Raw genomic sequence first — 12063 nt, forward strand, 5'->3', positions numbered from 1 at the left:
ATAGCAAATAGCAGCTTATTATATTTAGCAGAGTTGTGCTAAACTAAGTAAACTTCAGCAACTGTAGCAAAAAAAAACAACCTAGGAAAGCATGTGAAATGCCCCCCACACTAAACATTAGAGAAGAAAGTAGAACACATAGTTTTCTGTGGGAAATACATTCCAGAAATTTGAACATAAGGAATGCAGTACTACAATCCTTTCATGGAACAGTACTTGTAATAGAAATCCTGAATAGTTATAATTAAGGTACAACAATAAAGGAGCAAGAACATATCCAACCAGGATGGGCTAGTGATAGGCTTAAAACTTGTTTGCAAAACTGTTCATTTGAATGACAAAGTACGTATCAGGAAATGCTACTGAAAACAGGACAATGCTTTCTATCAAAGATGGGATAACCTTTATCTGCCTTTTCTTTAATAGTAATAGCACATGCAATAAATCCACATTGATTATGATTATCAGATGATTATCTACACAGTATACATACATAGGCTCAATGCCAGACCATCCAAACTCACACATACTAAGCTCAGCCACTCACAAAAAGCCACCAAATGCACCCTCCACACTTGGCTCCCCAAAACTGTTGCATCAGCCATATTGTTGTGATTTCTCTATACTTCATAATACCTCAGCATATATTCAGCAGTTTCCCATAATCCTGAATGAATACTGTGCCCAAGAAAGTAACGGAAAAGAAAAACAAGTATAGCCTGTAGGTTATATGACATGAATTTGGGCAAAAAGCATGATTTTAGTAATTACTTGTGTTGCCAAATCTAGGACCAGTTGTATTTGTCCATATCCAACATCATACATTTTCCCATTGTTTCTACAAATTAACCTCAGATTAGCATAAATAAGCATGCACAGTACAAGTAATACAGACTAAAACTAACCTTGAAAAAACTCTCATTTTTTCTTTCCCCCCAGAGAAAGCAACAAGGTACTTCTATCAGCTGAATAGTCACCTTGATTAAACAGCATCATCTCCATTGCTTTTGGATGACAAATTCAGATTTTGTGGAACACTGCTGGGAAATACTCAATTAAATCAAACTTCTCTTTTTTTTCTTTTTTTTTTTTGAGACTTTCTGAAACTGTTTTATGGACATGCACGTCCAGACAGATTTGACCGGAGGCAATCTTTTATCTGGATTTTAATGCACTGTACAAGCCTAAGCAACACACAGACTGGCACTCAGAATAAAAGAAAATCTTACTAATTTACTGATGTTAATGGGAGAATCTTAAATAAGTAACTTCAATTCATGTTCGCTGACTGCAAACTTTACACAAGCATTGCCTCTAGCTGAACCTTCAGACACATCCAGGCATCTCTCCTCCAGCATCCCCAGAACATTTTTAAAGTGAGAGTTTGCCTCTCTGACTACTTTCCTTTCACTACCAAATTTATGACAAAGATTCCCAATACACTAGCACATGGTAGACAACAGTGGATGTCTTTCTGTATGCCATAGCAATTCAACTTTCCTCACTATGACCCTTACCAATGCTCTTCAGAAATTAACTGAACTCATTCTAGCGACAATCCACTTCCAAACACATCCTTGTCTGCAAATGCCTCCCTACACTTGATGGATGCTTGTGTCAAATTAGTTGGCTAAGAAAAAAAGATACAGCCCAAAACATAAACCCAATCTGTTTCACAGGGTGGTAAAAAGCAAGGAGGAAGTTAGAAGAGCAAAGAGGAAGTTAGAAGGCAGTGACTTCCTGCTGGTATCCTGTTTCTTGGCTCAGACCAATGAGGCTGTTAGCAGAATCTATATTGTAGCTTATACATACATACTGGGAAGAAATAGTCACAAATACAGGATGTGGAATTCTGAAATACATACAGGTTGAGTAAGTGCCTTAGTAAACTGACTATGTGATCGTGAAAGCTACGACCAGAGGGCTACATCAAAATATATGAAAAGAAATCTATACAGCTGCTCCCCACTTTTGGGCATGTCTATGAAAAGGTCATGGTCACCACTACAGCTTAGAAAAGAAGAATATAATGGCTTCAAAGAAGACTAAGCACTGGTTCATATGTAACTTATTCATTCAGAATTTCAGACTGAACAGCTTAATTCTCTCTCTTCTTTTACAGAATGAAAGATTAAGAAATTGTACAGAATATTAATCCCAAACATGGTATATGCCAAAAAGATCTTTGGCATCCTGGGCACGTAGCCTGCTCTCATTGATTGGGTTATACTATAGAAGGAGAAACTGGGCAACACAGGAGTTTGAATCCACATTCATGAAGAATCTAGAAAGGTACAACCCACCACAGGATGAAATAATTGCTGATTTTTTGGAATTCACTCAACAACCTGCACAGTCCTTCAAAGTCATTCAGTTGAGTTCAAATTCCTTTGCTTGTCCCAGCTGTTACACATTTCCCACTAGACCACTATTAGGCAGATTCCACTCTGATACCCTAGTCTCAACTCTACTGCACCTCTTTGTTATTTATGTAGACAGTAAATACCTATCAACCTAACACTACCAAGGTGTTTTTCAAACGAATCCCACACAGATGAATCTGAAGTGAGGAATCAGTCTGACATTTACTCTCAGCGGTTTAGATGTAACCTCTTCAGTTATCACCCCAAATTAATGCTTCACATTTCTAAAGACATTGTCTTCAGCATATAGTTCTGGGAATGTCAGCCAATCTTCTAAAAAAATACATCTACAGGTATCTGAACAAATAAGCCAAGAAGTTACACATGATCAGCTATCCTTTGATACGGATCATGTATTTGCTATCCCTACATCTCTCTTCTCTAGGAGAAACACAATACATACCTTTAAGACTAACACGCCCCACAAAAACAGTGAATAAAATACCTGAAGCTTTCTCCCACTTTTCTCTGTGATTAGACTATTCAGAAGAGAACACATTTTCACTTCAGCTGGTATTCTAGATGCAGAATGACAACACAGAAAAGGCTCTGCTAAAAGATTTAGAATCTGATGGACTAAAATTTCTTGCTCACACTTGTTACCATTTACAAATCTGAAACTGAAATAAGCTATACAAATTTTGAATCCACCTCCCATACCTACTAATCTAGAAATCACATTCAACTCTATAACAAGGACAAAAGAGATAGCACTTAAAGTTCTGAAGACAAAACAAATGGTGAAAGAGAGTGATCTAATTTGCACTTGGAATGCTTCTTCATTTATCAATCATAAAATTAAGGTGAAATAAGCACAGAATCACACGCTTACTGTCCTTATACTGGAATGCACAGCAAAACTGCAGAGTGCAAGAACAAAGAGGGAGATGTTATGAGAGGCACAGACAGAAAAAACTCCCAAGTTTCTGAACTGATCTGGAAAAAGGTAAAACAGCTCTAAAACTTTACCTATGCCACAAACATCCTCCTTATTTCTTTTTGTCTTTTAACTCTTTCATAAAACCAGAGCAAGAACTTAATTTCAAACAGCATCTTATATTTTTTCCCTCCTGTTGTTTCTCTTACATCTTGGCACACACTTTGCTAGCTTTCATGCTTGGCCCAAACTATGTTTATTTCCGTTCTCTCATGTGAAGCAACAATAAGTTTTTTGACTGCTCACACACCTGTTGAGAACATGCTGCAGTCTCTCTTCTACAGAAGAAAGAAATACTTAACTAATATTGTCAAAGAGGTATTACTTTAAAATTATAGGATAGCATCATAAATGCTAACAGGGCAGCATAAAACTTGAAAATAATTATCAGAAGCAGATTCATACATTTTAGGTAGACAGGCTGTCCTTGATTTATAGTAAGCACTACTGAGCAACAACTGAAACTTCAGTGTGTTACCAACGTTCTTTTCATATTAAATCCAAATTACAGTACTGTACCAGCTACTAAGAAAATTAACTATCTCAGCTGAAACCAGGACATCTCTTGTTTCAGAAGTACTAAACCTTGGCAGAGTTGAGCTACAGCTTGTAAATTAGCTAAATCTAAATGGAAAGACCCATGTGCCAAAGCCTTTTTGTTCCAAACATTTTCAAACAATTTTTGCCTGTTAGTTGTATTCACAAAACATCCATACACAGACACAGGACAGACTGCTAGGTATAGGAATTAATGCCACAGAATCTTCAAGATTCTGAAGAGAAGGTCTACACACCACAACTAAGAGCGCCTGACAGGAGTGGTAATCTCAGCAGTGCTTTGTCCTGCCTTACCTTCCACAGAACATTTTGATTAAATCAAGCTGACCAAATGCACTTGAAAGGTAACAGAGAATTACGAAAGCATAAAAAAACAGGCAAAGGCACAAATACCTTTGGGGATCACTTGCACATGACCATCATACCTTTCTGACTTGATTTTGTCTAATGCTCAAGAACAAAAGCTCTTGAAAAAGATTGCTTATTTAGAAGCTCCCTTTCTGATCCCTGAAAACACACCTATTTTATCACTGTGCTACCAGAAAGCACTGGAGAGAGCTACACCACAGACAAACCCAGATTAATTTTCAGACTTATGCAAATGTCAATATACAGTATAATAAGCATTAAATATCAGATGCCTATTCAGCAATAAATCTATCAAGTCTTTCTTCCAAGTGAGCTGTTAAAATCTGTGCATGCATGCTTGCCAATGAAGAAATTTTGAAGTCTGCATTTAAATTTACAGTTTGTTCCTTTTAGCACTGCAGGACCGTTCAGAACATCACTATAAGGAGTAGCATCAAAGATTCTATCACAGGTCTGGGAAGAAGGGTGATAAAGTCATTGATATCAGTAAATGTCAGGGTATTTTATAATTCAAAGGATGATACAAAAGCCTCTTTGAAGTAGAAGGTTTTCACATTTAAGTCAAGAACTGCCCATGTGAATTCTTAATCTGAAGGGAGTCTAAACAACAACCTATAAAAACTGTGAATTTACATGTTTTATGTGTGTGAGTACTAGTACTGTCAACATTTATTACTTTCTTCATTAGGCACCTAAGTTAATTACTTCTCAAAAGAAAAAAATCAATTCTATACAGTCTACTGTGAGTGACATCTTATTTTACAAATTTTTAAGAGTATTTTTCACAGGAAGACACTGCAATCTAAGATATTAGCAAGAGTTCGCTAACAGAGGTTTCCCAAACAGAAGTCTACTCCCTTCTCATTGTGTTCCACAATTCAAAAGTCATCTGAAATATTACACGTTATTGAAGTCCACTAGTTTTCAAGAAGAACTGTTTTTCTGATTACCATTGATCAGCATTGAGTAACATCACTAAATATTTATAGCTTTTCTTCAAAGAGTACTGTGATTAGAACCTAGACAAGATGCAATTACATATATTAGTTGCAATTGTGCATCAATACTTCTTCCAGAATGGCCAATAATCTTACCACCTCACTTTAGACAGTAACTTACAAAGTTTAGTACTGAAGAGTTTTTGGACTAAGCTGAGTATACGTCTCGCTTCAGTCTTCTGATTCACCTGAAATGTGGTATTAAAATTAATGAAAAGAATTGATATCTCTCATTTAAATGTTCAAAGTAAGCATGCTTTCCTTTCAAAATGAAATTAGTTCTCAGAATAAGACATGAACATGTACACTAACACATTCTACAGCCTACATACACATTTAAAAATCGCAGACCTAGATGAAAACCTAGTCGCACTTACACAAAAATGTCCTCTTTTGCCCTTTAAATGACACTGCAATTCTTTCAAGATTATGGTCTATTTAAATTTCCTGTAGATATCCTTTTCCTTTAACTTCATTTCTACTCATAACTTTTTTTTTTCACTGAAAATATTCCAGATATTAAATACATTTTTATGCTTGATCACTAAAATTGGTAGCTATGAATCTAAACAACAATATAAGAAACTTTACTTATTACAAGTTGTTTCTGCATTTAACAGAGTTCTCTAAAAAATTTTCTTCCTCCTCTTTCCTTTTGCTGTATTTTTTCACTTATGAATTGAAGGTAAAGATTTAAAAAGTAGGTTTTGTTAGGTTTATAGGGTTGAATTCATATCTGGGCCCATAGTTTGTAGCTACTATGAGTGCAAAACTGTGTTATTAAATCAAAAAGATTTGAGCACTTTTTTATCATTTCAGGATCCAGCCTTTTAATAGCCCACACATAAAACCTATGTTTAACTATGTATGTTTTAAATTACTTACTGGTTCTTCTTTAACCACCAGGCACAAATCACCGTCACTAGTACGAGTGCCAAATCCATTCAGTGAGGATCCAACCAAAAAAAGTCTGCTCTCTGTAACAGAAGAGTAACAGAAAATGTGACATATTACAGTTTGAGAGGAAGGAAGAATCACGAACTGGAAGAGCATTCAAACTGATACTAAGTAATCGAATTCTAAACATACGTGGAAAAATTAGCTGAATTTCTCTCTGGAGTTCTGTTCTGCAGAGCTCTTTTCTGTCCAAATCAGAGGCCTGTTGCCGACACACTTGAAACAACTCCAAAATCTGTTGACTTAACTGGACACACACATACAAAAAGTAAAGACACAGCAAAGTGAACGTTCTTTCCGGTCAGACATGCAATTACATGAAACAGAGAAAGTTGGATTTTTTTATGCAAAATTCAGCACCATTTCACATGGCCTACTCCATTGTCTACAGTTTTACTACACTTAAATTCACAATGAATAATTCCCTAGAAGAAACTTCTGCTAAGTTTTTAAATTTAAATTTGTTCCATTTGTTATAAAATGTCAAACCACAGAAAATAATTTCTGCATCATCAGTACAGGCAGCCTTTCAGGGAATAACTGGAAAGACCAGAGACATCATCTGCTGACTTTAATGTCAACAGTTTGCCTGCCAGTAACAGGAGGAAAAAAGCTTATTATAAAAACTGATTTAAATTAGCTTTCTTTTTCATCCCACAAAAACTGTTAAAAGAAGAAGTCCGCTCTTTGTTGGAAGGAGGTATTAACTGTTCTCCTTTCACAACACTGTTACATTCTATAACAAACAGGCATATTTATATTAAAAAAACCCAAACCCTTCTGTCATGTTCGTGCAGAACAAGAAACAGTTCTAAACTACATTCCATTCTCTTCTATATTCCAGAACAGCTATGACAGCAACATTTATGCTTTCTTGAAATAAGGTAGAGAACATCTTTAGAGGCCAAATACTGCATTTATTCAGAATGAGCTTCTCTCATATTACTATGGTGGGGTTTTTTCAGTCAGGATTCTCCCCACCTCATTTCATGTGAGAAATGGACTATTTCTCCAGTTTTTACTTAGTAGAGCCTGACATCAGGATGGAAATCAAACAACACAAGGAAACAATACCCTGACTTCCCCTGTCCCCACAAAAATACTTCAAACCCAAGCACAGACAAGGAGGTGATATAGAACCACAGTGGCTGCTACACTTATTGATACTCCTTCTAATGGCAGCTTAGCAATAGATGTCCCATGACACTGTTACAAATCCTTGTAGAAATTTTTGTCGTCTCCCACAGCACCTCTGGCTTCTGCCTACTCAGAAGCCAGAAGTAAAGCACAGGCACAGAAAGCAATTACCTCATCCTTGGCAACAGGGAGCCTGGTTCCTGCAGGGTCTGGAAACAAATTATCTTGCAAAGGAGGGACACATCCAATTAAAGCTGGTGAACCATGTGCATGCAACACCGGAGACTGAATCGAAATTGGTGATGGGAAGGAGCGTCTACGTTCTTCTGGTAAAGGCACTGCTTGGTTAACTACAGTTGTGTCAGAATCATGTGAATGAATCCGCTGTCGTTTGGCATCATCTGGAATGCTTTGTTGACTTTGTCTCCTAGAGAGAGACACTGTGTAATTCCTCTAGTTTACAAGCTCCAACTTATGATTAAAAGACCACTTCTACAACGTTTAAATACTAAAACTTAATGATGTAACTACTTCACTAAGCCCAAGTGTGCTACAGAACAGTCATGCCTATCCTAGGTACTATGTGAAACAAACCTGGAATGGGAAAAGAGAACATAAAATTGCAGAAATGAAGCTAGCCTAGAATTGGATTGATGCAATTCTTTAAGGCAAGCATCTGCACTAACCAACTGAAACCCAAATGACAAGTTTGGTTAAATTGACTGCAAATCTCCCAACACAGCACAGCTTCTCAAGAGGAAAAGATGCATGCAGTATGAAACCAGGAATTTCCTTAGTTCATGGAATAATTACATACTCAACTGTAACTTAATAGCATATATTTGGTTGTACTTATTTTTTCATGTTAGATTTGGTACAGAAATAACATACAGGAGATAGTACTGAAGACAGACTACATAGAACCTCCTTCCAATCAGCTGATTCCCAGCACTATAGAAACACTTATCAACTAGTATATCTGAACTGATAAAGTGAACAGGGGTTTTTTTCTAAAGCATTAAAGGAAAATTAAACCCTACATTTATGTAAAATTTCCCTTTCTGTGGTAACTAAAATATCAAAGGTAGTAATGTAAATTCAAGTTAATTTTTTTTAAAAAACAACAAAAATTAGGTTTCCATAAAATCGTCTTTAAAAAAGAGAATTTATACATGCTTGAATTTAAGGCTTTGTACTTGAAAAATAATACTCACATAATTAAGAAAACAAGGAAAAACACCTCATGTGTCATCAGGAAAACATGACAATTCCCATAAAACCTTGAGGGTGCACTCTACTCTTAACTTGACAAATTAACAGGAAAAAAACATTCATCGACACAAACCTTCTTAAAGTCAATCCGACACAGACTGCAATCCATTGCAGTATTACAATAAATCACTTAAATCACTTCTGCAAGGCTACAGCTGTTGGAGGAGGAAAACTAGGTACAGGAAGTCACTTATGAGTACAAAGATTATCAAAAACAGGTATAATGCTTTAAAGAGCCAATACATGGCCTGTTTCCATCAAAAACAAAAAAGTATTCAGTATCACAATTTCTAACACAACTCAAATTGCATAAGAAATTGATAACAGACGAGCTTCACAATGGGTACATTATAACCAGTAGTAGTCAGATATATACAAATAACTTACTTTCTTCCTTGAAATGACGTCAGGGCATCTGATGTAGACACTGGACTGACACTTCTGTAAGTCACTGGTTGCAGTGTAACTACCGGAGTAACAGCTGGAGTAGCTTCAATGTTCCCACTCAAAAGGCCTCTAGAAAGACTACAGTCCACAACTATTATTCATAAGATAACCAAGATGCTTTTTATGAGTTGGTAGTTTTTGTTAACTGAATATTAAACTCTACAAGTCCTGTCATTTTTTTTTCTTAGAATACATCTTTCTATTCAAAATGAAGACATATTTCAGTTTATAATATGTATTTCATTAAAAACAGAAAATGGTCATTCTTGACAGCATATGTGTAAGAAGGGGTTATCAAAAAAATTAACTTAAAGATGTTAAATTCAAAAGCCTAAAGAACACAATGGTGTCTTGAAATATAGACCCAAGAATAAACTTTTCTTCCCCTTCTCATCTCCTCTCTGCGCTCCCCAATAAAAAAATACAATTGAAGAGCTTTAAAAATGAACTGTGGATTAACAGCTCTAATCAGTGCAATGGCATCTCATGCATTATGCCCAATGCAGGCGAGCATTAAGATTTGCAGGTCCATAAGAGAAATGCCACAGCTCTTTTTTATACGTTTGACATCTTCATGTTTTGTGACATTCAATGCAGTTCAATGTTAAAAACAGTGAAAACCATCCTCCATAAACAGAAATATTTCTTTCAGACCCAACCCCTGCTATCAAATCTTACTGTACTTACACTGCAGTGCGAAAATGAATCGGAGGAACGATAATTGGCTGGTGAGAAAGAAGACTAGGAGGTATATTTAGAGGAAGTTTAGTGAAAAAAGTACTCTGTTGTTGGTATTTTGGAGGGAATGGTGGACGACCCAAGTTGGAAGAATTTGGGAACATGCTCCTTTCTACTTGAAGTGAACATGTATTCTTTTATCTACAGTTAAAAAAAAAAAAAAAAGAAAGAAAGAAAGAAAGAAAGAAATTGAAATCAGGTAAAAAGAAATACTTTATAGGTTACCTTTTAAGATCTTGGTTTAAAAATTTAAGTAATCTAGAATATACTTCCAGGAATTGCTTAAGAGCATGGTGATCACAGGGTAGCTTTTATTGCCTTTCAGTACAAGATACTAAATAAAAATACTGTATACTCTGAAGTCTTATAATTACTGCTTACTTTATTTATGTTTAAAAGTGAATTTTTATTTAGTCCCCACAATTTTACAATAATTTTAGAAAAATTAAATGTCGCAAGATATAAAAGTTTTAATCTCAGGGAAAAGTACCATGTAACAGTGGAATTTGTTTCATAGTTCAAATATTCCATAATGAGGTTCACAATATATGGAAAGAAATTCCTGACTACCTCATAAGAGCATGAAGATGCAGCTAATAATGAACTACACGTTATCTCATGAAGTTAGTATTTTTCATGACATGACATGTAAAAAAGCAGCCAAATGATGACACCACTTGCAACTAATCTAAGCATGCTTTAAGAATATCATACCCATATAGTATTATTTAACTGAATAGATTCTGTCATAGAAAAATGTTGGTTTACTATCTGTTAAATCAAAAATTGATTCCGGCAACTGGCCAGATAGCTCTATCACTGCAGGCAGCGTTAGCACAGAGCATAGGAAAATGAATAATGAGGAGTTTATGTGGTTGGGTTTGGCTATGCTCTTTATTTCCTGTGATGACAACCCACAGTAGTGAATAGTAAATACATGGACATTGCTGCACTAGCTCCATGAAAAAGCTATTACAGTTCTTCCCTTTTTTTTTTTTCCCGTTTGATGGGGTGGGTGAGGGGAAGCATTATGCATTAATGGATCTTCACTTTCAGTTCTGCCAAAGAAAAGACACCGAGTTGCATAAAAAGAAAGTTACTTGACATTTAGTCTGAATGAGCATTTATGTGCTGTCCAAACTTTTCCTTTTCTAGTAGACAGAACAACTGTTAACATGCCTTATCCGCCCCCTCTGAGGAGACCAGGCACTCTCCATAGCATACCGTACACATAAGCAGTTTATGGATACAATTAGTTGGTAACAGAACGATGAATGAGAATTCAAGAGCTAGGCGCAGAAGAAACACAAGTTCGGTTTAGCCTTGGAAGCTGTAAACACCAGGAAGAGAAGAATGGAGGAGTTACCTTTCCCAACCCGAAACAATGCAATAACACAGCTGGCTCACAATAGTGACAACGACCTTTACAGTGACTTTCAGCACTGTTTACCTCGCCAGGAATTGCCAGGCTCTCTTAAGCAGTTTCGTAACTTACAGTTCAGGTACCTTTGTCCCCAGTGGGGGACAAAGTATCCTTTGGAAACAGTGGGCACTGTTTCCAAACAAGCGTGTGCTTCCCACAGAGTCACACAAGTGAACAGTGCAGGTAAGCCCGCGCGCACGGAGGCCCGCCAGCCCCCAGCCCCAGTGCCGGGAGAGGCGTCCGGGGCCACCGCCACCCCTGGGGCCAGAGCCCAACCCCCTGACGCTGCTCCCTGTCACGTCCACGCGGGACCCCCACAGGACACTCACGCAGGGCCTGAGAGGAGGCAGGCGGGACGGGCCTGCGGGAAGCACCGTGCGGAGTGGGCAACGGAGACCAGTTCCTGCAGCTGAGCACCGTCCCCGTCCCCCGGATGCAGAGACGCCGCAGGAAGCGGCCGGGATGCGACAGGAAGCGGCAGGAAGCGGCCGGACCGCCGCAGGAAGCGCTCCCTCCACCCGCTCCTGCGCCACTTAGCGGCCGCCTTCCAGGCTCACGCCCCCTAGCGGTGCGGCGGGACGCATGCGCGGGGCGGCTCCGGACGCAGGGCGGGCGCTCGCGCGGCCTCCGTGAGGGACGAGTGAGAGCTGGCCGTGACAGGCGCAGCGCTCCGCCGACACCTGGTCCTGGCGGGCGCCGAAAGAGACATGACAGTGCGGCTGGTTTGCTTTCTATAATTACTGGCCGACTGTAATTGAGCTACTGTTCAGAAGTGTGTCCGAAGTATTGTATTTGGCTAAGTGA

General features: G+C 37.9%; 1 protein-coding gene across 2 annotated transcripts in view; it reads right to left on the reverse strand.

The window, feature by feature from the left end:
* The window catches only part of TENT2 (terminal nucleotidyltransferase 2), a 40893-nt gene extending 29217 nt beyond the window's left edge, over window positions 1-11676 (reverse strand). The window contains exons 1-7 of one of the 2 annotated variants that reach the window (XM_042028860.1): window positions 11589-11676; window positions 9786-9977; window positions 9039-9167; window positions 7551-7806; window positions 6375-6489; window positions 6171-6262; window positions 5407-5473 (exon numbers count right to left, since the gene is read on the reverse strand). In XM_042028860.1, the coding sequence (XP_041884794.1) occupies window positions 5407-5473; window positions 6171-6262; window positions 6375-6489; window positions 7551-7806; window positions 9039-9167; window positions 9786-9940 (814 nt within the window). In that variant the 5' untranslated portion in view covers window positions 9941-9977; window positions 11589-11676. Of the gene's footprint in view, window positions 1-5406; window positions 5474-6170; window positions 6263-6374; window positions 6490-7550; window positions 7807-9038; window positions 9177-9785; window positions 9978-11588 lie in introns of both variants that reach the window. The other variant, XM_042028859.1, reaches the window with a different exon arrangement.
* Between the last annotated feature and the right edge of the window lie 387 nt (window positions 11677-12063).

This window comes from Corvus kubaryi, unplaced genomic scaffold (genome assembly GCF_017639235.1).
Source record: "Corvus kubaryi isolate FWS band 111438036 unplaced genomic scaffold, C.kubaryi_AGA036_p1.0 37308, whole genome shotgun sequence".
NCBI classification, from domain to species: Eukaryota; Metazoa; Chordata; class Aves; order Passeriformes; family Corvidae; genus Corvus; species Corvus kubaryi.